The following is a 25004-nucleotide window of genomic DNA, read 5'->3' on the forward strand; positions in this document are numbered from 1 at the left end:
GTGCTGCCTTCGCAGTGTGTTGAAATGGCACCAACTGGTGCATGGCTGTTTGATTTTAGGCTAGTGACTGACTTTCCCAGTAACAATGGCAAAGGAAGTCAGGGTGCACTGACACCCCGAATTCTCCTTTGCCCTGGATTCTGTTGAGTGAGAAAGGGGCTGTCAGGGCAGGACGCCCCCCAGGGCAGAGGTGATTCCTGCTGGGGCCCCAACCACTCTGGACACTGCTGGGTCAGGAAGGCCCAGAGTATCAGCTCCGGGTCTGGGCTGTGACTTGGGGCCGTGGTTTCCTCACCGCCCCAAGTGAGGAAACCACTCACTTGGGGCTGCACTAAGGCTAGCAGCCCTTCACCCCATTTTACAGACGAGTAAACCGAGGCTCTGAAGGGCACGGCCAGAGCTCCTGGGGCCCATCTACACTCAGAAAACCGTGGCGCGAACCCCACCCGGGCTTGGGGGGGACGCGAAGTGAACCCCGCAAACTGGGGGCGCCTGGGGGGCGCTCTGCCTGGGGGCGTGGCGAGAGGCGGCGGGATGGGGCGGGGGGGGGGGGGAGAAAGGGTGCGAGGGGAGCGGCCTCGGAGGAAGGCCGGCGGCGGGAGGGTGGGCGGGGGCGGCCCGCCCCCTCCCCGCCCCGCAGCCCGGCGGCGCGGCCCCTTTAAGGGCGGGCGGGGCGCCCCCTGGCGGCGGCGCGCGGCGCTGCCGAAGCGGCGCGGGGCCGGGCGGAGCGGGCCGAGCGGGCCGAGCCAGCAGCCGAGCTGGGGGCGCGGGCGGGCGGCATGTACCGGGCCCGGGCGGCGCGGGCGGGGCCGGAGCCCGGCAGCCCGGGGCGCTTCGGGATCCTGAGCACCGGGCAGCTGCGGGACCTGCTGCAGGACGAGCCCAAGCTGGACCGGATCGTGCGGCTCAGCAGGAAGGTAGCGCGGGCCGGGGGCCGGGGGGCCGGGCCGCGGCCTGCGGGACCCGCACCCGGGCCGGGCGGGCGGGCGCGGGGCGCGGGGCGCGGGCGGGCGGGGGGCGCGGGACCCCGGCGCAGCCCGCGCGCCCGCGATGGCCGCGAGGCGTGTCCCGGGGCGGAGGCGGCGGGGGGTGTTCCGGGGGGCCGGGGGCGGCGGGGGGCCCGGCCCGCGCCCCTCGCCCTGGCGGGCCCGCGGGAGGCGGCGCCTGCCCGGGGCGGAGCACGGGGCCTGGCGGCCGGGCTGGGGGGCCGCGCCGGGCGCTGGGGGCGGCGGCCCCGGGGCTGGGGGCGGGGGGGCCTCGCGTCGCCCCCTGGGGACGGGCCCCGCGCCCAGGCCCCCGCCGGAGAAAGTTGTCTGTTTCCCGGGAGATAGGCCCGGTGGCCGCCTGCCTGCGGGCCGGGCCGGGGGCAGGAAGGGAAAGTCCGCGGCCAGCCGGGGGCAGGAGGGGCGGGCGCACCCCGCGGGGCGCAGATGGAGGGTCGTGCGCCCGCGGGGGGCGGCGGGGGGCGGCCCGGCCCTCCCGGAGGCAGGAAGGGGAGGCTGTGCCCGCGCCAGGCAGCCCCGAGCGGCGCGCTCCGAGGGGGCGGCGGGCTGCGAGCAGGACGGGAGGAAAAGGGGGTGTGTGTTTCTGGGGGTGCGGGAATTCCACTGTAGGGCAGAGGAGGGGTGCGGGAGGAACAGCAGGTGCCTCGGAGGGGGCCGCCGGGCGGGGACGGGCCGCGGAGTTGGGGCCTGGGGAGCACCTGAGGAGGAAGGAGACAAAGGCCTGGAACGAGCGGCCACAGCCCGAGCGTGGAAAATGGGACAGCGGCGGGCGGGGACCCCTCGGGGACCTGAGCAGACATATTAATTGAAAAATTAAAAATTAACTAACATTTGTAGAGGCCTTCCGAGCCGGCCTGGTGAAGTCCTACAACTGGCCGGTGGGGTGGACGGGCGCCCGGCAGCGCACTTGGCCTGCAGGGGAAACTGAGGCCTGCTCAGAGAGGGTGTGCGGGGCGGGCCTCCCCCCAAGCTCTCCACCTGTTGGGTGGGCTCCGCTTCCTGCAGGTCTGGGGGCCTCCAGCCTGGGCCTGGGCCGGGCCTGGCTGAGCCCCCGCGTCTCTGCCCTCAGTTCCAGGGCCTGCAGCTGGAGCGAGAGACTTGTCTGGCCTCCAACTACGCGCTGGCCAAGGAGAACCTGGCGCTGCGGCCCCGCCTGGAGATGGGCCGGGCCGCCCTGGCCATCAAGTACCAGGAACTGCGCGAGGTGGCCGAGAGCTGTGCCGACAAGCTGCAGCGGCTGGGTGAGCGGCGCGGCGGGGCCCTGGGGTGCAGGGGTGCAGGAGGGCCGGGGAGGCCAAGTCAGGCTGGGTGAGGCCGGCGGGGGCCCTGGGCAGTGAGGAGGAGAGAGCAGGCCCAGCACCCCGGGCCTCGGGGCGCTCTCGGAGACGGAGCCCCTGTGCCCTCTTTTGCAGCCAGGGCCAGGGGGTGTGGAGAGGGCACAGTGGGGAAACTGAGGTACCGGGAGGGGAAAGGAAGTACTGACTCCCCGCCTGGTGAGTGGGGGAGCAGGCCTGGCCTCTGCCCTGCGCCCTGACCCGCCTGTGCCTCCGTCCCCCCTCCCAGACGACAGCATGCAGCGCTGGAGCCCCCACTGCGCCCTGGGCTGGCTGCAGGCCGAGCTGGAAGAAGCCGAGCAGGAAGCAGAGGTGAGAGCTGGGGCAAGGGAGACAGAGGGACCCCCGTGTGTCCGCTGTTCCCCCTGCTCCCCCCACAGAGAACCCCTCTGCTGGGAAGCCTGTGGGATGGGGTAGGGGGTCCCGCCGCTGCCGCCTGCTGGACTTGGGGGACCGGCAGGGCAGGACGGGCTGTGGCCGCTCAGGGAAGCAGGCCGGCCCCGAGGGACATCTGGTCGACCTCAGGGCGGGCGTGGGGTCCTGGTCACTGATGGACCTGCTGTGCAGGTGTGGGGGGAGAGGTCTGGGGCGGGGCCCGTCCCCACCTGTGCCTCGGTCCTGCAGGAGCAGATGGAGCAGCTCCTGCTGGGTGAGCGGAGCCTGGAGGCCTTCCTGCCCGCCTTCCAGCGGGGCCGCGCCCTGGCCCACCTGCGGCGGACCCAGGCCGAGAAGCTGCAGGAGCTCCTGCGGCGCCGCGAGCGCTCGGCCCAGCCCGCCCCCCCTGCCGCCGCCGACCCCCCAAAACCCTTCCCTGCTGCAGCCGTCCTGCCCACCGGGGCTGCCCGGGGGCCACCGGCGGTGCCCCGGAGCCTGCCCCCCCTGGACTCCCGCCCGGCACCCCCCCTCAAGGGCTCCCCGGGGTGCCCTCTGGGCCCCGCTCCTCTGCTGAGCCCCCGGCCCTCGCAGCCAGAGCCCCCCCACCGGTAGGATCCAGGGGGTGGCCCCCCCATGGGGGACCCAGACAAACTTTGACCTGAGGCTCCTCCTCCTCCTCCCCCACTGCCCGGGTGGGGGGAGGGGCAGGCCCCTCCCCCTGGCCTCGGGCAGGCCCTGGCCCCGGAGGCTGAGCCGGGGAGGAGGGTCACCTGGAAGCCGCCCCAGGGGTGGGGGGGTCAGGGGGTCCTGCCTCTGTTTCCCCCCGGGTCCCTGCCCTTCCACTGGGCTCGCACAATGCCAAGGCGTCAGGCGTGTGTTGCACCGCGCCCCCCAAGCCGATTTTCCCCCAGCCCAGCTGCGGGGGTCCCCGTCTCCCCACGCGTGCTCAGCGCCCAGAGCCTGGGGCAAGGCAGGCCGGGCTTGTGCAGGCGAGAGCGGGCCTTCGGGAGACCTCCTGTATTTTTCTGTCCCGTCTCCCGAGAATGGAACCTTTTTGGAAGCAGGTCCTTGTCTTTGTATGTCCTGTCCCCAGCCCCGCCTCCCAGGGGCCGTCAATAAATGTGATGATGAGGACTCCTGCCTGCGTCCTTTCTGCGCCCGGACCCACAGCCAGCAGAGGCCCTGGCTTCCGCTCGGCCCTGCCGAAGCCCGGCTCTGCTGCCCCCTCTCCCACGAAGCCTTTCCTGGTTTCCTGCCCGCCCGGTCACTCCTGACCCGGCACTCCGGGCATGCCACCGGCTCCTGGGCCCTGCCGGCCGCGCCTGCACCAGACCCGGTGTGAGATCCCATGCCCGCAGCCCGTGTAGCAGGAGGCCTCAGGCTTCACTGAGCACTGGTGGACACGGAGGGGCAGCCGGAGCCCCAGAACAGCTGGGTCAAGTCCAACAGGTGACGATGGGCGAAGAGGCAGGGAAGGGCCTGCGGGAAGGGACAGAGTGCTCTGGCGCTTGCGGGAGCGGCTCACAGTTCCGGATGGAATCACGGAGATGGGAAGTGTGGACATGTCTCACGGGTGTGTGTGTGTGTGTGTGTGTGTGTGTGTGTGCACGCGTGTGTGTGTGCGCACATGCATGCATGTGTTCACTACTTACCACGGGTGTCTGTGTGTGTGTGTGTGTATGTAACTACTTCCCACAGGTGTGTGTGTGTGTGTGTGTGTATGTAACTACTTCTCACAGAGTGTGTGTGTGTGTATTTCCCAGGGGGTGTGTGTGTCCAGACACCCCAGTCGGCGCTCTCTGGAGGGAGAGGGTGCCCTCCTGAAAGAGGACCATCAGTGCCCGTGTGACAGGGAGCACTGGAGGTTTTCAGGGTTTGGAGCCCCCAAGAGCCCCCTAGTCCTGACCAACTTCCCTGCGGTGGGGGGCCAGAGCTCTGGCAAGTCCTGCAGCCCGCCATCCCTCAGCTTCCTCCCGGCTTCCCCACTAGCCTTGAGTTGCAGGAGGCCGAGGGGCTCCCGGAGGCCTGAGGGGGGAGTCCCAGAGGAAGCGAAACGCTCTTGCTTTCTCGGCACCACCTGGGCAGACAGGCCTCTCTTTCCCCCCCTTCCCCTCCCAGGCCATGCTACGGTTTTCTTGCACGTTTTGTTTCTTTGTTTTTGTTTTTGAGCTACAGGTGGCTGTGCTCAGGGCCGACTCATGGATGTGTGCTCAGGAATCACTCTGGCTGTGCTTGGGGGGCCCTACGGGGTGTTGGGACCAAACCCTGGTCTACTGCATGCATGCAAGGCAAGCACCCTGCCCACTATATTATCACCACAATCACCATTCTAGGGATTTGTCAGTACTGGGGGGAGCCTCCAAGCAGTGCTCGGGGGCCCAGGAGCCAATCCCAGTGATGCTCAGACAACTGGCTGCAGTTCAGTGCGTGGGCCCAAGGATGGGTGCAGATCTGGCCCCGCTGGGCCCTGGGACTGCCACGTGGCGTCAGTAATCAAACGAGTCTCCATGGCATGCCTTCCCTGACCACTGAGCCACCTTCCAGCCCATTTAAGATTTCTTTGTAATTTTCTTGCTTTTTGGTTTGAGTTTTTTTGGGGGGGAGGCGGGGGGGGGGGGTTGATGCGTACCTGGTGGTGTTCAGGCTTACTCCTGGCAGGGCTCGGGGGACCTTATGTAGTATCAGGGATCGAACCTGGGTTGGCTGCATGCAAGGCTAGCTACTACCTGCTGTTCTATGGCTCCGGCCTTTGTATTTTCCTATGTGACCAAAAGGGAAATGGTCAAAGGTGAAAGGTGGGGCATGCCTGAGCCTTCTTCGGCTACCTTGAGGCAGGAAGCAGCTTCTAGAAGGCAGATGCTAGGGAACCAGGCCCTTCTGTTCAGCCCCGGCTAAAAAGACTTGAAGCAGAGGGTAGAGATAACACCAGACCGAAGGGTGCCCCGTGCTGGGCAGAGGGAAAAAGGCTTCGATGGGTCATACAGTTCATTAGTCTTCCTGCTTGAAGGAACGTAGAATGTTCTGGCATGTTCCAGGCAGCCTGGCCTTTCTTTTTTGTTTTGTTTGTTTGTTTGTTTGTTTGTTTCTGGGCCACACCCGGTGGTGCTCAGGGATTACTTTGGGCTCTGCACGCAGAGATCATTTCTGTCTGACTTGGGGAACCATGTGGAATGCCAGGATGGAACCTGAGTCTGCCACATACAAGGCAGACACCTCCCCGCTGTCCTACTGCTCTGGCCCTGAGTGTTGGCGTTCTGACCTGCCTTCTGGAACTCTGTCTCCAGGTTCTGGTGACCCAGGACTGTTCTGGATCACCCAGCGATGCTCAGGAGTTACTCCTGGTGGTGCTTGGGGGCCCATAGGGGATATTTGGGATTGAGCCCAGGTTGGCCGTGTGCAAGGCAAACGCTCTCCCACTTATCTCTGGCCCAGCAAGTGCTTGATGGCTGTCCTCAGAGAGAAGCCCCTCAAGGGGCACCATCCAGGAACCTCCAGGAATGGTCCCAGACCACAAATCCTTTGACAAAACTGAACCCAAGATTATTTAAAAGGCAAATTCCCACCCTTTTGTGGGACCCATTGGATCCATAGTTACCAAGACGTTGTTTGGAAACCACTAGCTTCTGATCACCACCCCAGCTTCCATATTATTATTATTACTCTGAGTTTTGGGGCCACACCCAGCGGTGCTTATAGCTTACTCCTGGCTCTGCACTCAGGGGTCACTTCTGGCGGCTCAGAGCACCATATGGAGTGCCAGGGATTGAACCCAGGTTGGCCACATGCAGGCAAGTGCCCTGTATTATATCTTTGCCCCCCCCATCTTATTTTCTATCTTTTTGCTTTGTTTTTTTTTTTTTTTTGAGCCATACATGGTGATGCTCAGGGCTCTGAGCATAGGGATCACTCCTGACAGGCTTGAGGGACCATATGGGATGCTGGGGATTAAACCCAGTTGGCCATGTGCAAGGCCCTACCCACTATACGATTCTCTGCCTCCCACTCCCATCCTTTTTTTTTTTTTTTTGCTTTTTGGGTCACACCTGGCGATGCACAGGGGTTAGTCCTGGCTTTGTACTCAGAAATTACTCTTGGTGGTGCTCAGGGGACCATATGGGATGTTGGGAATCAAACCCAGGTCGGCTGTGTGCAAGGCAAATGCCCTACCCGCTGTGCTATCGCTCCAGCACCCCCACTCCCATCTTATTTTCTTTTTGGTGTGTGTGTGGGGGTGAGCCATACCCGTCAATGCTCATGGCTCTCTACTTAGGAATTACTCCTGGCGGAGCTCAGGAGACCATGTGGTATGCCAGGGATTGAACCCAGATTGCTGCATGCAAGGCAAATGCCCTAACTGCTGTACTATCGATAACTCAAGCCCCTCAGATGTTCACTTTTATTTTTTAAATTTGATTTTGATTTTTTTTTTTGGTTTTTGGGTCACACCTGGCAATGCACAGGGGTTACTCCTGGCTCTTCACTCAGGAATTACTCCTGGCGGTGCTCAGGGGACCATATGGGATGCTGGGATTAGAACCCGGGTCAGCCGCGTGCAAGGCAAACGCCCTACCCGCTGTGCTATCGCTCCAGCCCCTGATTTTTATTTTTTTAACACTCCTTTTAGAAAGAAATTTAAGAACATCATCTACTGCTGGTGCGAATGTCGACTGGCTCTATCTCTTTAGAAAATTATTTAGTCACATCTCAAAATACTAAGAATTGAGGGGTTGCAGAAATAGTACAGTGGGTAGGGCACTTGCCTTGCATGTGGCAGACTTGGGTTCAATCTATGCACCCCATATGGTCCCCTGAGCACTTCCAGGAGTAAGCACTGAGAATAGAGCCAGGAGTAAGCTCTGAGCACCGCCAGTTATGGCCAAACCAAATATCAAACCAAAAAAAAAAAAACAACACTAAGAGAGGTTGCGGTGCCGTCAGCAGGTCAACCTGTACCCACACACGGGATGAGTGCATCAGCAGCCTGATGGTGCCTTCGGGCTTCCTGATATTCCAAAATTACCACTGTGCCTCTGGCTGAACCCCAACAACTCAGGACTAAGTTTCCTGTGAAATTAAATGGCCAAAAGTTACGTATATGAGAGCCACGCCCACAAACCTCCTCTGGCTCAGCTCTACAGGCTCATTTATCAGCCTTCAGAGACCCATAAATAAATTTTAAAAGAGATCAAAAGCTGCAGTTAAACTTGGACCCGTGCAAAGCCATGATAAATTGGAGGGGGCAGGCCAGGCTGGTGCCCGCCCAAGCAGAGATCCTGGTAGCCACTTGCTCCCACAATCCAAAATTGTCACTGTGTCCCCACCAGACTCCACCATCTTGGGACGGGGATCCCACTGAGATATAATTTGCTGAAAATTTGGGCATGCGGGTTTTGTGACTGAAATCTCCAGGCTTCCTCAGGGTCAGGATGGGCTACCTCCCCCCCACTTCCCTGTACTTCCAGCCTCTGCAGTCATGTCCACACCCCAAAGCTGCCACCCAGTTAAAAGAACTACTCCAGCCTTACCTTCCCGATAAAAATGCTGAACACCCTGAACAAACACGATGACCTCTTAGTACCTGTATTGCAAACTATAATGCACAAAAGGAGAGAGAAAAAAGTGTCTGCTGTAGAGGCAAGCTGGGGGCGGGGGTGTGGGAAGATGATGAGAGGGAAACAGGGAATATTGGTGGTTGGTGGGAAGCGTACACTGGAGGAGGGATGGGTGTCGGGTCATTGTATGACTGAAACCCAATCATGAATAGCTTTGTAATGGTCTGTCTCATGAATATTCAATAAAAAAATAAAAAGAAAAAAACCCAGCTAAGAATTGAGCTTCCATACAGCCCAGCAATTTCACTTCTTGGTATCTACGCTAAGAGCCCCAAGCACCATTTATCTTTCTGGTTTTGGGCCACACCTGGTGATTATACTCAGAGGTTACTCCTGGCTCTGCACTCAGGAATGATTCCTGACAGTGGTTGGGTGACCATATGGAATGCTGGGGATTGAACCCCGGTCAGTTATGTATAAGACAAGCACCTTAGCCACTGTTCCACTGCTCCAACCCCAACTTGGGAGGAGGGGGCACACCAGCAATGCTCGGGGGTTACTCCTGGCTCTGCATTCAGGAATCATTCCTGGTGCAGCTCAGGGGACCATTTGGGATGCTGGGCATTGAACCCGGGTCGGCCGCGTGCAAGGCAAACGCCCTACCTGCTGTACTATCGCTCCGTCCCAATAAGTTCTACCCCCCAAGCCAGACTGCATCTTTGCCTCTTCCCTTTGCTGAAGTATTTCATACCTTTGCCACAAACCTGTCTCCTATTCTGGGGTTATCTATGGGTCCAGGTCAGTAAGGGACATCACTAATCTCTTCCCCGTATTTACCTGTTAACACGCTCTTTTGAGAAGTGAGATTTAGGTGTTGTGGACTGGCTGGTCTTTCTTGCTGTTGACATGACCTGTAAGTCATGTCTACTTTTCTGCCTTCCAGCAGAGTGGACTTCAAGGTTATTGTTGTTTTGTTTTGTAGCCACACCCGTGATGCTCAGGATCCATACTCAGAAATCACTCCTGGTGGTGGAGAGGGGGCCATGGGATGGTGGGGATTGAACCCAGGTCCACGGCATGCAAAGCAAGCACCCTAACTACTGCCCTATCTACGGCCCCGAAATGCCATTTTAAGAAGACAACTGCACTCCCATGTTCTTTGCAACACTATTCATAGTAGCCCAAATTTGGGTGTTTTTTTTTGTGTGTGTGTGTGTGTTTGCTTTTTGGGTCACACCCAGAGATGCTCAGGTGTTACTCCTGGCTCTACACTCCGGAATTACTCCTGGCGGTGCTTGGGGGACCATATGGGATGCTGGGAATCGAACCTGGGTCGGCCGCATGCAAGGCAAACGCCCTACCCTGCTGTGCTATCGTTCCAGGATAGTAGCCCAAATTTGGAGAAAATCTAAGTGTCCAAGAACAGATGACTGGATCCGGTCATGTAAATATATAATGGAATCCAGTGTAAGAAAAGAGAAATCTTGAGGTTTGCAAATCTCGATGGATTTGCAGAGTGTCACGCTGAGTGAGGTCATCCAAAAGAGGGGGGCTGGAGGGGATAGTACAGCAGATCAGGAAGGCACTTGCCTGCATGCAGCCAGTCTGGGTTTGATCCCTGGTACAACATATAATCCCCTAAGCACTTCCAGATGTACTGCCACCCCCCAAAAAAAAAAATAAAAAAGAGGGGCTGGAGCGATAGCACAGCAGGTAGGGCGTTTGCCTTGCACGCAGCTGACCCGGGTTCGATCCCTGGCATCCCATATGGTCCCCCAAGCACCACCAGGAGTAATTCCTGAATGTAAAGCCAGGAGTAACCCCTGAGCATCGCTGGGTTGTGACCCAAAAAGCAAAAAAAAAAAAAAAAAAAAAAAGAGGGAAGGACAGATACAGAATGATCTTTCATATATGGGATATAAAGCACAATAGGGGAGGGGCTGGAGCAATAGCACAGCGGGTAGGGCATTTGCCTCGCACGCGGCTGACCTGGATTCGATTCCCAGCATCCCATATGGTCCCCTGAGCACCGCCAGGGATGATTCCTGAGTGCATAAGCCAGGAGTAACCCCTGTGCATTGCCGGGTGTGACCCAAAAAACAAAACAAAACAAAAAAACACAACAGGGGAATAATAAGTGACAAAAGAGCAGTTCTACAAAATTGGAACTGAATTTACTAAAGGCAGGGGTATTGGACGGGGGCTGTGAGGGGTTGAGGCACCAGCAGAAGGGGTGGGTATTAGAGTGTGGTCTGTATAAAACCCCATCCATAGCAGTATTGGAAATCATAGTTAAAGATAAAAAACCATGGAACCAGAGTGATAGTAAAGCGGGGAGGGCGTTTGCCTCGCATGCACCCAACCTGGGTTTGATCCCCGGCATCCCATATGGTCCCCTGAGCACCACCAGGAGTGATTCCTGAGTGTAGCGCCAGGAGTAACCCCTGAGCATCCCCAGGTGTGACTCAAAAAAGCCAAAAAAAAAATTATAAAAACACCATGGGATCTGGAGAAATAGGATAGCAGGAAGGGTGCTTGCCTTGCAGAGTTGACCTGGGTTTGGTCCCTGACACCCAGATGGGCTCCTGAGCAGCACCAGGAGTGATCCCTGAGCACAGAGCTAGGAGTAATCCCTGAACACAAAGCTAGGAGTAAACTCAGAGTGCCCCCCCCAAACAAATGAACAAAACAAACCAGAAGCAAATAAAAATATGAACTAACACTAACCAGGACCAGAGAGATCGTACAGGTGGGGAGGGGCTGGCTTGCAGGCAGTCACCCTGATTTGACTCCCAGCACTACCTAGTCACCAGATATAACAGGCAGCAACCTCTGAACAAATAGGCAAGAGAGCCGCCCCCCAGCGCTGCCAGACGTGGCCCAATCCCCAGCAAGACACTGTGCCAAGGGGCAGAGACATCAGGCCCGGGAGCGTGCGCTAGGCAGGATCAGGGCTCCAAGTCCAACGCCAGCGCTCCACGCCCCTGAGCACTGTGGGTGTAGCCTCAGCCGTCCCAAACCAGCGGGCCAGCAGAAGGGATACCCGGGCTGAGTATCTGGAGTGGCCATTACTTGGGAGGCACAAACAAAAATCAAAAACCAACCGCTCCTCAGAACACTGCATGTTGGCAGTGTCATGAGCACCTCCCCGCTGTCCTGTGGTGGTGCCCAGGAATGTCCACTCGGGCAGTGGTCTGAGTCTTTGATTGCTCCTGGCGCCCCTAAAACAGGCCTTCTTATCATGAAGCAGCACTCATCCGGTCTAACGGGGTGAATGCTAGAGGTGCCAAGGCAGGCTGAGAAACACACACTCTCCAAGACTAGCAACGGGTTGGAGGGATAGGATAGTGGGGAGGGTGCTTGTTTTGCACAGGTTTGATTCCTGACATCCCATATGGTCCCCTGAGCTGTGCTGGAGTGATCCCTGAGCATGGAATCAGGAGTAACTCCTGAGCACTGCTGGGTGTGGCCCCTAAATTAAAAAAGTTAAAAAGGAAAGTAAGGGGCTGGAGCGATAACAAAGCGGGTAGGGAGTTTTTACCTTGCATGCAGCCGACCCAGGTTCGATTCCCAGCATCGCATATAGTTCCCTGAGCACTGCCAGGGGTGATTCCTGAGTGCAGAGCCAGGAGTAACCCCTGTGCATCGCCGGGTGTGACCCAAAAAGTAAAAAAAAAGGTAAAGTAAAAAGATGAAGGCAGCGGCCCCCTTCCAACAACCCGGAGTGGTGTGAGAACTCCAGGGGCCCGTGCAGGGCTCCAGGTTCCATCCCTGGGCACCACCATGTAGCCCTGGTGGCCCCAGCACTGAGCGGAGCCCCCCCCCCGCTCCCAAAAAGGTAGTGGTGAGATGGCTTGATTCACGGTGGCGCTGCACACAGGCAGGGGACGAGAAGGAGCTCGAGGGCCCAGCACAGTAGGACAGTGAGTAGGTGCTTGTCCACACAAGCAGCCCAGGTTCAGACCCCCAATCTTATCTAGTCCCCTGAATCCCATGAGGAGTAATTTCCAAGCATAGAGTCAGGTGTATCCCGAGTGCGCCAGGTTTGGCCGGAAAAACAAAACACTCCCCCCAAATCCATACTTAAAAGTTCTATCCTGGACGGGGCTGGAGTGATAGCACAGCAGGGTAGGGCGTTTGCTTGCACGCGGTGGACCCAGGTTCGATTCTCAGCATCCCATTTGGTCCCCCTAGCACCGCCAGGGGTAATTCCTGAGTGCATGAGCCAGGAATAACCCCTGTACATCGCCGGGTGTGACCCAAAAACCAAAAGGAAAAAAAAATGTTTTATCCTGGAGCTGGAGGTAGGTGGGTGATAAGGTGTTTGCTTTGCAAGCAGCCAACCGGGGTTTGACCCCTGGCACCCCATATGGTTCTCTAAGCCCCACCAGACGTGATCCCTGAACACAGAGCTAGGAATAACCCGAGCACCTCTAGATGTGGCCCCCCTAAAAAAAGTTTTGTTGAATTTTTTTTGGTTGCTCTAGAGGCTAGTCCTGAATCTGTGCTCATAGGTTACTCCTGGCAGTGTTGTGGGGGGGGTGGCGGGGTGGAGGGGGGTGTCAGGAGGTATGAGGAACTGGGTCTCATAAAAAGGATGTGCTCAGCTTCAGCTTGTACTATTTCTCCAACTGGAAAGGTTAATAAACTTCATGTTCTCTGCCCTACGGAGTTGCAAGTAATGTCCCAGATATATCCCTGCTTGGACCCTTCCCCCATCTGAAACTTCAGCTACATCTCCAGGTGGGGTTCCAGAGAATTTTCTCCACCCAGAGTGAATTTGATACATTTTTGCCAAGAAGCTGCAGCTAGATCCCAGCTGCAAAGATTCGCTATGCAAACTGGCACCTGTTTTTTGTTTTGGGGCCACACTGGGCAATTCTTCAGGGGTTACTCCTGGCTCTGTACTCAGGGATCACTCCTGGCTGTGCTCAGGGGACCATATACGGTGCCACTGCATGCAAGGCAAGTGCCCTACTGGCTGCACTATCTCTCCAGCCCCTGCACCTCTTGACATTTTACTCGCTATAGTTTTTTAACTCAATCTTGTCTGCAGACTTGTCTTTGGTTGAGGGTCTCTGAACATTTCATTAGTTCCCTGCATATTTCACTGACTCCCTCCACAGCTCATTAAGATACATTTCTCTAGTATATTTCACTAAGGTACATTTCACTTGTGTATTTCACTAAGGTAGAGTTCACTAGTATGTTTCACTAATAGATGTGTCATCCCTGTAGTGGAATTCCAAGAACAGAACGTTCTGTTCCCTCAATATGAAACAATTGCATTAAATGTTTTTTGAAAAGTACATACCCTCCCCCAAATCCAGGCTTCCTGAAGCAGGTAGATCTGAGCCACGGGGTCTCTGATCTCAACTACTGCCTGGTGTCTCACTGCCGAGAGGGTAATCCAGCACACTGAACGACAACTACAGTTCTACTTGCTGTGGGACTTACTCTGATTTATACAAGTAATTTGCACCAAAAAAATTGAGTGCAGGAATCGAGACTGATATACCACTTGCTTCTGACTTTGTTTAGCCTGAAGATTTGGTCTCTCATCTTGGTGAGACATCTCTAGCTTAGCTAAAGTTTTCCACTGAGGGGGATAAAGTGGTTAGGGTGCTTGCCTTGCACGTGTCCCATCCCAGTTAAATCCCTGGCACCCCAAGCCAGGAATAGTTCCTGAGTGCAGAGCCAGGAGTAACCCTTGAGCCAGGTGTGACTCCAAAACAAAAGAAACAAACAAACAAAAAAACCTTTTCCACTTAGTCCCAACATCATCCATCAGCTCCCAACCCGCAGGTGTCCACCCTGCTCCAGGGTGCAACTCTGGCCTTGATGACCACCTCAGTGCTTAGCAAGCTTGAAAACACAGGATAAAAGCTTTTGCCTTGGAGATCCGAGTGCGGTGTTGAAATTGGACCACGTGCTTTCAGCTCCTACACTAGCTCATCAGCTCCCCAAATTCCAACAGCCGCAATGGGGGACCTGTAGCTGAGCAGTGAAAGGGGTGGAGGGCTTGCCCGGTGAGGGTCACTCTGACCTGAACCGCTGCTTGCTGCCCTTTTCCGGAAGATGCCCATACTTGGCAGTGGGCGGGAAAGAATGACCGGGCCAGCATGGCCCCAGGGTTGCACCTGCCAGCCTCGTGTTTATTATTTTAATTTTGCTTGGGGGCCACACCGGGCAGTGCCCGGAGCACTTGGGGATCCTCGTGGCTCAGTGAGTGGGGATCGAATGGAACCCCACTCCCCACTGGAAGGCAGCTGCCTGGTCTCAACCTTCCACTGGCATCAGAGCCTGGGGACAGACCCCAGGCAATCTCCCCGAGGAGATGCGGGTGCGGGGAACATTCCGTGACGTTTCAGAGTCCCATGTGATGCCGGCAGCGGGGTAGGGGGCCGAGCCCGGCTGACCACGGACTGCCGTCGGCTTTTGCGGTGAAGCCCCCCACTCTGCCTGGGGCTCCCCCACGTGGGCTGGGGTACTCACAGAAACACAATGTTCGGACAACCCCAGTTTTCATGACTCTTATTATTTTTGGCAGCCCACAAACTGGTCACATGGCACGTTCTGCGGTCACCCGGGGGCCCGGCAGTCTAAACGGAGGCGGGGGCCCGGCGTGGGGCCACCGGTCCAGCAGGGCACACGGTCAGGACGGCGACTTCCGGCAGCCACCCCGTCGTCGGGGTCTTCGGGGCCCTCTTCCTCCGCGGGGGTCTTCTTGGCGGGGGCAGGGGACGCGGAGGGGCGGGGGGCTGCGCAGCGCCGAGTCCCGACCCCGGGAGAGGTAGATGCTGGAAGGCGGCGGGCGCCGGCCCCGGGCGAGGCCCTACACGCGGACGCCCAGCAGGATGAAGAGGGAGAGCAGGAGGCACAGGACCGCGGCGTCGCGGGTGTCCTCCCAGCCGAAGCCCTTCTGGGCCCGCTGCTCCCGCAGGCGGCGCAGGGCCTCCCGCCGGGCCCGCAGGCGCCGCTCGCGCTCCAGCTGCTCCCCGTAGTGCGCCTGGTAGAAGGCGTCGAAGTCGAACATGGAGCGGCCGCCGCTCGGCGCTGGCTGCCCGCGGGGGCTCGGGGCGTCGGGCGGCGGCGGCGCGCGGGCCGCGGCGGCGGTGGCGGCGGGCGCCGGGGCGGGCCGGACGCCGGCGCCGCGCAGGTCCGCGTCGCTGAGCAGGCCGCGGTCGTACTTGCGGCGCAGGGTGACGCTGCCCAGCACCAAGTAGGCCTGCGAGATGCGCGTGAAGCGCTCGGCCGCCTCCGCGCTGCCCGCGTTGCGGTCCGGGTGGTACAGGAAGCTCTGCCGGTAATAAGCCGCCTTGATTTGCGCCTGCGTGGCGGTGGCGGGCACGCCGAGCAGTTCGTAGAGCGCCGTGCGCGAGTAGGGGCCGCTGCCCAGGGAGTAAGGCCGCGCCTCGGGACCCCAGGCCCCGGCCGGGCTCGGCGCGACCCCGCGACTCTGCCACAACCTCCACAGGAACACCCGCGGCCACCTCAGATCGCTTTTGGCCGCCATCTTGAATGCATATCGCGGGCGGGGCCCGCTGAAGCGGCCAATCGGAGGCGCGCGTACTTTGACGGGCCGCGACGCCGTAGCCAATGGAGTGGACGAGGAGGCGGGGAGCGGGGTGGAGCATGCGTGTTCCGAGGCGGTCGCGGCGCCGATAGTATATAAGGGAGCTCCCGGCGCACGGCCGCGAGCGGCGTGCACCAGAGGAGTGAAAGATGTCGAGCCGCGGCCGGCGCCCGGAGGTCGGCGGCCCGCCGGAGCTGGTGAGGCTCGCGGCCCGGGAAACCCCTCCCCGCCGCCTGCGCGGCGTCGCATCCCTGTTTCTTTCCTACTCCCCTTCTCTCTCTCTCTCCTCCCGCAGTTCTACGACAAGAGCGAAGCCCGGAAATACATGCGCAAGTGAGTGGATGCGGCGGGGCTGCGGGGGCGCGGCGCGGCTCGGAGGACAGCCGCGTCGGCGGGGGGCGCGGGGAAGAAGGGAGGGGGTCGGTGTCCCCGGAGCCCCTGTCGGGGAGCGGCTCGGCTCCGTGCCCCCCGATACTCGGAGCCGTGGTGGCAGCGTGGGGTTCCGAGGGGAGGAGGTGGAAGCGGCGGAGGCCGCGGGGGCCCGTTGCGGGGACGGTGCTACGGGGGGTTCGGAGCCAGTCGCAGGCTGCTTCCGGCGTCCCCCGGCATTCCATCGTCCCGGGTCCCCCCAGCCACTCGGGGTGCCTGAGTGAGTGTCACAGCGGGTGTCGGGAACTCCCAAGCCCCGGTCCCGGGGGCCCGCGGGAGCCAGGTATGTCCTGCTTTCCTCAGGGAACTGTCCCTCCTGTCCAGTTGAGCATCCCAGAGGAGAGGAGGAAGCAGCCTTCTCGTTTTGTAGCAGAGCCGTGCGTGCGTGCGTGCGTGCGTGCATGTGTGTGTGTGTGTGTGTTTTGGGGTCACATCCAGCAGTGCTTAGGGGTTACTTCTAGGGGTGCTCGGGGGACCTTTTGGGTGGGATTCGGGGATGGAACCCGGGCTGGCCGTGTGCAAAGTAGATGCCCACCCTACCACATTTAGGCCTCTTTCCTGGCATTTTGAAAAATAGCGTGCACAGGTTCAGAATTGTGACAGGGAATCGGTTCAGTGTGCTCTAATCATAGTTCCTGTAACCGAAGTCGCTCAGAAAAACTAGTTTGCGTCTCTGTAGAGCGAAGAAAAGGGAAAATAATGTGTTAGTCATATGTGTGAGGAAAATGTTATTTTTTTATTCTATTTTTAAATTTTTATTTATTTATTTTTGCTTTTTTGGGTCACACCTGGCGATGCACAGGGGTTACTCCTGGCTCTGCACTCAGGAATTACTCCTGGCGGTGCTCAGGGAACCATATGGGATACTGGGAATGGAACCTGGGTCGGCCACGTGCAAGGCAAACGCCCTACCCGCTGTGTTATCACTCCAGCCCCTGTTTTTTTATTTTTTAATTTTAACTTGTTTGATTTGGGCCACACCCCATGGTGGTCAGCGGTTACTCCGGCCTCTACACTCAGGAATTATCCTGGCAGTTCTCAGGACCGTATGGGATGCCAGGGATCGAACCCGGGTCGGCTGCAAAATAACAACACTGCACTCACATGGATTATTTGGCTTGTTAAGCAGGAAAGAGGACCTTGGGGGGGTTATGTTCACGCCTTTGCGGCTCGGTTGTGTTTCTTCAAGCTCGCGCATGATTGATGTACAGACCACTATGGCCGGGAGAGCCTTGGAGCTCCTTTGCCTGCCCGAGGATCAGCCCTGTTACATCCTGGACGTTGGGTAAGATCCCAGGACCCACTTCCAGTTGTTTGTGCAGTGGAGCATCTTTGCGTGCCCTGAGTTTCTGGTTTGACTGTCTTCTAGCTGTGGTACCGGGCTGAGCGGAGATTACCTCACAGATGAGGGACACTGTTGGGTGGGCTTCGACATTAGCTCCGCCATGCTAGGTGAGTTGGTCCTCAGCCCTTCATGAGTGGGGAGTGGTGACATAAGTGGTCTCCCCTTGACGTGCTCTTTCTTTTCCCACGTAGATGCAGCTTTGGACAGAGAAGTTGAGGGAGATGTGTTGCTGGGGGACATGGGCCAGGGCATCCCCTTTAGACCTGGCACCTTTGATGGCTGTATCAGGTAAGCGTTTGCACGTCTTGGAGCTTAGTCCCATAGATAAGGTGATTTCCAGTCATCAAACAGGAGATACCTGTCTATATAATTCAAGACTTTTAAGAATAAAGGGTAGGAACAAGGCTCCCAAATATGTGGGTTTGTTTACTTATTTAGCTTTTTCAGTCACACCCAGAGATGCACAGGGGTTACTCCTGGCTTTTCACTCAGGAAATTATTCCTGGCGGTGCTCGGCAGTCCATATGGATGCTGGGAATTGAACCCGGGTTGGCTGTGTGCAAGGCAAACACCCTACGCGCTGTACTATTGCTCCAGACCCTTATTTTGTCTTTTGTCTTTTTTTTTTCTTTATTTTGTATTTTGAAGTGGCTTGATGCCTCTTCAGCACCAGGTCTGTTTTTCACAGTGTGGCTGGTCTTCTGAGCCTCTAGGAGTCACCCTGGTCCCAGAATGCATTGGAGAGTTCTGTGGCTGTCCCATGTTATTTCCTTTTTGCAGCATCTCAATAGAAAATGGTCTAGATTGCTCCAATTTCTTCATTGTTTAAGGATTCTATTCTGAATTGTTATAGCCAAATTTTGAGCTTGTAAAAAGTGTTTATTTTGATAACCATTTAGAACATTGAAAACAGAGAGATGGAACAAGCTGGCATGGTGTTTGCTTTGCATACAGCAACTCAAGCTTAATCTCTGGCACCCTGTATGGTCCCCTGAGCACCACCATGTGTGACCCAGAAACTTAAAGTAATACAAAAGAATTTTGACTTCATTTTTCTCAGTTTGAACTTAGTTCAGTAGTTTCTGGGGAGAGTGATAGGGTCAGATTTGTAGGTGGCTATTTTGGGGGTTTTAGTCATTTTCAACTAGAGTGTGTTGGGTTGTTCCGGGCAGTGCTCTGGGGATTGTTCGTGGGGTTCTTGCACGTGAAGTGTAGGCTCTAGCTCTGTGAATCTTTTTCTTCTTTTTGGCACACACAGTGGTGTTCAGGGCTTCTAGCTCTGTGCTCGGGAATCACTCCTTGGGCTCCAGGGTGTCTATGGTATTCTGGGGAATCAGAACCAAGTCAGCTACATGCAAGGCAGACATCTTACCACTGTACCATGCTCTGGCCCTGGAATTCCCTCTCCCTTTGCTACCCACCTTTTGCCCTTTGTTGTACTGTCCAGGGCTCAGGCTTGTTGTGCTGCCTGCTGGGACCCTTCCCATTGGTGTGGCCCTAGCCCGTTTGGTCGTGATATGCCAGGGACCGCCCATCTGTGGGGCCAAGGACCATGATGAACGGGATCCTGAGCTCTGTGTGCGGGTGGAAGCAGTTGCTCTGCCACTGAGCCCGGCCCCAGCTCCCGGTCTGGAGAAGAAATGGGAGGAAGTTTATGGAGGCGATTGGGTAATTTGTGAGACCTGTCAAAGCAGTGGCTGGAGGATGAAACATCGGCACTTGGGGGGAAGATGTGTGCGCAGCAGAGACGTGGATGCCTGAAAGCTGCTTGAGGTTGGAAATGGTTTGAGGTGCCATTGCAGGAAGTGATTGAGGAGGGAGGTGAGTGAATGACTTTCCGTACATACCGGGAAGTTTCACTTGCTCACAGGAAGAGGACCAGCGTCTGCAGCAAAGACGAAGCGAAGTTGAGGATTGTAGGACTAGTGCAGACTAGGGGCGCCTCCCTTGCGAACCTGAGGACACGTGTTGCACTCTCCCGTCTCCTGCCTGTGCTCGAATTATTTCTGTAGACTGGCAGTATGGGTCTTGATCCAGGCCACACGTACACGCTCTTTACACGCTATTTTCCAGACTTCAGGGGTGGTGCACATGAGAACAAAGTGCGTTGTCAGCATTGGGGGTCCCCTGTGCTGTGCAGTGGGTCGGATCACTCGTGCCACAGGAAGGGCGGGGAGAGATCCTGGCCTCCCTTCTGACCTGGTCCTTCCCCCTTGCAGCATTTCTGCACTGCAGTGGCTCTGTACTGCTAACAAGAAGTCGGAAAATCCTGTCAAGCGCCTGTACTGCTTTTTTTCTTCTTTGTATTCGGTTCTGGTAAGTGGAAATCTTTGCCGCTGGCTGGGCTGCTTGCCGCCCTGCAGAAGTGGAGGTGTCCGAGGAACAGCCATCTGGTGGGGTGGTGGGACCTTGGGACCTTCCTATGGCTTGGTCTGTTCCAGTTCCAAACTTAGACAGTTTGGTGGGTTGCATTCAGCCAGACCAAGGGTCCCTTCCTGAGCGGCCCATCCTGACCCCCCAACTCGCGTTTTCCTGCTGCTGAGCTCCTGTGTGAGCTTTATCTTTGCATGTTGGTGCTGATACAAAGTCTTGTGTTCTTCTAAAAGTGAATTTGGGGGGCCGGAGTGCTAGTACAGTAGGTAAAGTGCTTGCTTTGCACACCGCTGACCTGAGTTCCATTCCCAGCACCCAGTAGAGTCTCCTGGGCACCACCCGGTGTGTCCCTGAGCACTGCCACGTGTGGCCAAGAACCACAGTGGCGGGCGGGGAGGAGGCTCACAGTCGGGAAGCAGGTGTTTGTCGGTCTCCTTGGCTCCCCACCGTGCCCCAGGGTGGCTTCTTTCCACAGACTGGCTGGTCTGGTGCCAAGTAGGGTTTCTTTCTTCCTCGGGGTGCTGAAGTTCTGACGACTTCAGTGTTGAACTCGCTCCCTGGAAAATCCTGTCTGCTTTCTGTTCAGATGTCCCCTAGTTCTTTGTGGAAGCAAGAATCCAGTCCCGGGGGGGGGCCTTGTTTGCTTCCGGCTTTTCCAGGGGGTGGCCCGTATGTATTTGGTGCTCAGGGCCCTATGCAGTTGGTGTTGGGGAGCGAACTCCGGGCTCGGACTTCGTGCAGGGCAAGTGCTCCAGTTCTCAGCGCTGTTTCCTGCCTGCAGGAACTTTTAATTTGGGGGCCATAGTCACCGCTGACAGTGGGCCCAGGGGAGGGGAAAGGGGGTGGGTTTCTTCTTGTACTTGTTACCCAAAGAAGAACCTGTGCATCTGCCTTTGGGGGAACCCCATGAGGCGCGGCCTAGTTAGCTCCTTTGCTTACAGGCACGGGGAGCCCGAGCCGTCCTGCAGCTGTACCCGGAGACCTCCGAGCAGGTGAGCCCCTTGCTCCTGGGGGCGCGGGGGAGGGGCGGCCTGCGAGCAGTGTGAGCACCTGCTGTTGGGGGGGACCAAGACTTGGGTGCTGACGGGGCACGGGAGGGAGTGACCATCCCCACGTCCCTGATGGTGTTTTTGTGGTTTTTGCTTGGGGGGTGTTGAGGGAGGGTAGCCCAGCAGGCCAGGAGGAGCGTCCAGGGGACTGACCGGGTGGATAAAGGGAGGATATATTACTCAGCCAGATTCATAAATGGGGTGGGGAGAAGGTGGGGGGTGGCAGAATATTAGGAGGGTTTGGGGTTTTTGTTTTGTTTTCTATTGTTTTGGGGCCAGACCTGGCAGTGCTCAGGGGTCACTCCTGGCCCTGACTTAGGAATCACTCCTGCCACTGCTTAGGAACCATATGGGGTGCCAGGGATCGAGCCCATGTTGGCAGGGCAAACCCTATTATTGCCCCAGCCTGTCCAGCAGCAGTTTGTTCCAGAACTTACAAAGCTTAAGAATGGGGAGGTTCAGGGGCTGGAGAGATAGCACAGTGGGTAGGGCGTTTGCCTTGCACGCAGCCGACCCGGGTTCAAATCCCAGTATCCATATGGTCCCCTGAGCACAGCCAGGGGTAATTCCTGAGTGCAGAGCCAGGAGTAACCCCTGTGTGTTGCCAGGTGTGACCCAAAAAGCAAAAAAAAAAAAGAATGGGGAGGTTCATCTTCGGAACCATGGGCCGGTGGTTCTGGAGCAAGTCCTGACTCCTCCTCCCGTTCGCTACCTTCACTTCCTGAAGTTTATGTGGGGACACTGGTCTCCGGGCTAGAGAGCCGTGAGGATGGAGGGAACTGCCTGTTCAGGGACCACCCCACCCCACCCCCAGCCCCGTGGTGTGGTTGGCTGTAAGGGTTGGGTCCTCCTTGGGCTGCTTCTTCAGGCTGGTGGGCTGCAGAATTGCCTCAGTCGGTTCCATCCTAGGGTCCCCAGGGGGAGCTTCCTGCTTCCCTGCTGACCCCCCACTGTGTCCCCTCAGCTGGAGCTGATCACGGCGCAGGCCACCAAGGCTGGCTTCACTGGTGGCGTGGTGGTGGACTACCCCAACAGCGCCAGAGCCAAGAAGTGAGTCACGGGTGCTGCAGCCGCAGGGCCCCGCGTCCCGTGGGCCACGGCCGGGGGGGTGGAGGTGCTGGGTTGGCTCCCGGGAGGCCGAGGTCATGGCTCACCCACCAGGCTATTTCGGGGTACAGTGCTGGGGTTCAGACCCCTCCCTAGGCCAGTGCCGTCTGCTGCGCTCCGTCCCCCCGTCACTCAACAGACTGAGCCAGGCCCTCGCTCTGCCCTTTCAGGTTCTACCTCTGTCTCTTTTCTGGACCTTCGACCTTCCTACCACAGGTGAGTTGCAGGCCCGTGTCCCTTGGATTCCGTTCTGGGCTGGGGGCCCTTCGCCCTGTGGGGTGGAGCAGGCAGGTCTTCCACGAGCACTTTGGTTCCTACAGGGGCTGAGTGACACGAAGGCGGAGGAGGCAGCTGAGGAGGCCCCTGTGGAGTCTTCCTTTGTGACTGGGAGGTAAGGGGGTGCCCAGACAAGGCGGAAGCGGGGTTAGCCTGCTGCTCCTTTTCAGAAAAATAATCGCTTCACCTGGAAGTACGTACGTTTTCCAGTGGAGGGTGCTGGGGCTGCCTGAGGGCGACTGCTGGCAGTGGGGCCGGGGTGGGGACATAGCGTGCGTGTGCCCCAGCCTGCTGCCCGCTCCAGCCCTGGCGGCGGAGCTTTAAGACGGCCCCCTCAAATGCACCCAAGTCCTGCCTGCCACCCCTCCCCCTGGTGCTGCTCACGCGGAGGCCTTCCTGGCGGAAGTAGAATGTGTGTGGGGTGGGGAGGGCAGCAAGTAGTGCCCTTGTCCTTGCTTCCTCTGTCCGGCAGGATTTAGTGGTGGTGGTGGCTGGTCCAGAACCCACCAGCACCCTAGAACTACGTTGGCTCCTGGGCCAGGTGACAGACTCAGCCTGTCCCCTTCTCGCCATGGCTGGTAGGCTGGCTCCTTCCTGAGACTTGTGCCCCGTCCTGGCCCTTGGCCCTGCCTGACTGTGGTGACCCTTCCCTCACTGCCCTGGAACATTTCCATCAGTACAAACTTGAGCTCCGGGCTCAGGAATGCTCCTTTTGTTCTCTGCACTGAGGGCTGGACCGGTCATCACCTTCCAGGGGCCTCGCCCCTGTCCCCCTCCCTACAGCCGTCTGGGTGTGTGGCTCTCCGCTGCAGGCTCCTGCTCTTCTGGTCTCCCCATCTCTGTCCTCGGGCTGGCTCTGCCTCCCTCGGCTCCCCTGGCCTCCCAGCTGCTGCTCCTTGAGTGTCTGCTGATCCGGCCTGGCCCTCCCCACAGCTGTCTGCCTTGAGCCACAACACTGCCCTTCACTCTGGGTTCATGACCTTGGGACATCCTGTTTCTGTGCGTCATACTGCCCTGAGCTGTCTGGCAGTCAAAGCTCTTGGTTTTCACCCTGTGCCGTCCTCTTCAGGCTGGCACCAGCCACTCCATCCTCATTCTTGCCCCCCAGCTGGACTTTCTTGGCCTTTTCAGCTGTCCCGTCATGGCAGCAGGACTGGCCCTTTCCTGTGGAAATGGCAATCGCGTCCTGCCATCTCTGGTCAGCATCTTTCCATTTTTGTTTCTATTTTGGGGCTGCACCCAGTGTGCTCAGGGATGACTTCCGGCTCTGCTCAGGAATGACTCCTGGAGGTGCTCGGGGGGACATACAGGATCCTGGGGGTTGAATCCCGATTGGCTGTATGTGAGGCAAGCACCCTCCTCTCTTTAATGTCGCTCTGGGACCCCTTCCTTTTGGGAACACCGTTGCTTTCCCCGATCACAGGTGTGTTTCTTGGTTCTGCGTCCCTGAGTACACTTGGGGCCCAGTGTTGGAGACACACTCTGGAACGGGGCATGCAGTCTTTGAGGGTGGTTCCTCAGGGAGCCGACTGCCCTTGTGCTGTGCCTGCTGCTGGGAAAGCTTTGGGTTCCGGAACAGCTGCCCAGGCGCCTCGCCTCGGGACCTGGTCCCATGGAGCGGGGGAGCCAGGTCAGGCCTACAGTCATGCTCGGAGCTGCCTTGAGCTAGGCTGTTGGGTTGGAAATGGTTTGGGACATCTGTCATGGTCTCTGCCAGTCCGGGGCATCGAGTGGCGGTAGGGGGCCTTCCCTGCTGATCTGGTCTCAGTTGCTGGGAAGTAGCAAGGCCCCCGCCTCTGCATGGAGGCTGACAAGGGGCCACTGGCCCAGTTGGGAACTGTCCCGAGAGTGCGTCTCGGTGCGCCTCACCTGACTGCAGTTCAGCAGTCCTGCCTCCCGCGGGCAGGCCAGGCCTCTGAGCCGTGTCTCCGTGCAGGGTCCCTTTCAGGATGACAAGGCGCTGGATGGTGAGGAACACCCGCCAGTGGGTGCTGCAGAAGAAGGCGCGCCGCAGACGCCAGGGCAGGTGAGTGCCCGGGCACAGGCTGGGGTGCTAGGGGCTACTCCAGGGGGGCTCAGGGTCCAGTTCTTTTCCCTGAAACATTGTGTTGCCGCCTATTTTCTGCCACAGGGAAGTCCGACCTGACACCCAGTACACGGGCCGCAGGCGCGGACCCCACTTCTGAGCAGCGGGCGCAGGTCTGAGCTGGGCCCTCCTGAGCGTCCCACGTGCAAGTCTCCACTTCTCCCATGGACCCAAGTTTTTCTAAAAATGTTCTAAGTTCTAACTATTTTTTCTCTGTTTTGAGAAAAAAGTTCTGAGAGCACTTTATTTTGTTGTAAAAGCAATAAACACTTTTGGTTGAATTCTGGCTCTGGCGTATTTCAGCTGCAGTCCTGCTCTTGTGCAGGAGTCTCTGGCTCCCTGGGTAGAACTAAGTTTAAATGGCAGGAGGTGGTCTCTTCTGGATAGTTGTGGGTAGATAGTGGCCCCAGTGGGACCACTAGGAGCTGCACAGGCTTGAGCTGGTGCTGGGCCTGCACCTGAGGCACCCTGTTGCCTCACAGGGCTTGTTCTGGCTCC

General features: G+C 58.1%; 3 protein-coding genes across 4 annotated transcripts; 2 read left to right on the forward strand and 1 right to left on the reverse strand.

The window, feature by feature from the left end:
• Nucleotides 1-709: 709 nt before the first annotated feature.
• On the forward strand, nt 710-3847 carry VPS37D (VPS37D subunit of ESCRT-I). 2 transcript variants are annotated; one of them, XM_055135811.1, is made up of 4 exons: nt 710-917; nt 2074-2245; nt 2568-2650; nt 2963-3847. In XM_055135811.1, exons 1-4 carry the CDS (start codon nt 780-782, stop codon nt 3323-3325), a joined length of 756 nt encoding a protein of 251 aa, XP_054991786.1. In that variant the 5' UTR covers nt 710-779; the 3' UTR covers nt 3326-3847. The 2 variants fall into 2 exon arrangements, with proteins under 2 accessions (XP_054991786.1, XP_054991785.1); XM_055135810.1 differs by lacking the exon at nt 710-917 and adding an exon at nt 1405-1577.
• A 10936-nt stretch (nt 3848-14783) lies between these two features.
• DNAJC30 (DnaJ heat shock protein family (Hsp40) member C30) lies at nt 14784-15920 on the reverse strand. Its single transcript, XM_055136582.1, has one exon. The coding sequence runs from the start codon at nt 15779-15781 to the stop codon at nt 15101-15103; it is 681 nt and encodes a 226-aa protein (XP_054992557.1). The 5' UTR covers nt 15782-15920; the 3' UTR covers nt 14784-15100.
• BUD23 (BUD23 rRNA methyltransferase and ribosome maturation factor) lies at nt 15913-24787 on the forward strand. Its single transcript, XM_004620868.2, has 12 exons — nt 15913-16038; nt 16137-16174; nt 17460-17555; nt 17640-17722; nt 17807-17903; nt 19835-19931; nt 20930-20980; nt 22002-22087; nt 22315-22360; nt 22465-22535; nt 24357-24446; nt 24552-24787. Exons 1-12 carry the CDS (start codon nt 15991-15993, stop codon nt 24604-24606), a joined length of 858 nt encoding a protein of 285 aa, XP_004620925.1. The 5' UTR covers nt 15913-15990; the 3' UTR covers nt 24607-24787.
• The last annotated feature ends 217 nt before the right edge of the window (nt 24788-25004 follow it).

The sequence above is a fragment of the Sorex araneus genome, chromosome 4 (assembly GCF_027595985.1).
Source record: "Sorex araneus isolate mSorAra2 chromosome 4, mSorAra2.pri, whole genome shotgun sequence".
NCBI lineage: Eukaryota > Metazoa > Chordata > Mammalia > Eulipotyphla > Soricidae > Sorex > Sorex araneus.

Bases quoted from the DNA above. Each gene is read 5' to 3' on its own strand.
- VPS37D (XM_055135810.1), top strand. From the start codon at position 1,431: ATGGAGGGTCGTGCGCCCGCGGGGGGCGGCGGGGGGCGGCCCGGCCCT. The intron at 1,578-2,073 runs GTGTGTGTTTCT...CTCTGCCCTCAG, and splicing joins CAGGACGGGAGGAAAAGGGG to TTCCAGGGCCTGCAGCTGGA. The intron at 2,651-2,962 runs GTGAGAGCTGGG...TCGGTCCTGCAG, and splicing joins AAGCCGAGCAGGAAGCAGAG to GAGCAGATGGAGCAGCTCCT.
- DNAJC30 (XM_055136582.1), bottom strand. From the start codon at position 15,781: ATGGCGGCCAAAAGCGATCTGAGGTGGCCGCGGGTGTTCCTGTGGAGG.
- BUD23 (XM_004620868.2), top strand. From the start codon at position 15,991: ATGTCGAGCCGCGGCCGGCGCCCGGAGGTCGGCGGCCCGCCGGAGCTG. The intron at 17,556-17,639 runs GTAAGATCCCAG...ACTGTCTTCTAG, and splicing joins TGTTACATCCTGGACGTTGG to CTGTGGTACCGGGCTGAGCG. The intron at 20,981-22,001 runs GTGAGCCCCTTG...GTGTCCCCTCAG, and splicing joins ACCCGGAGACCTCCGAGCAG to CTGGAGCTGATCACGGCGCA.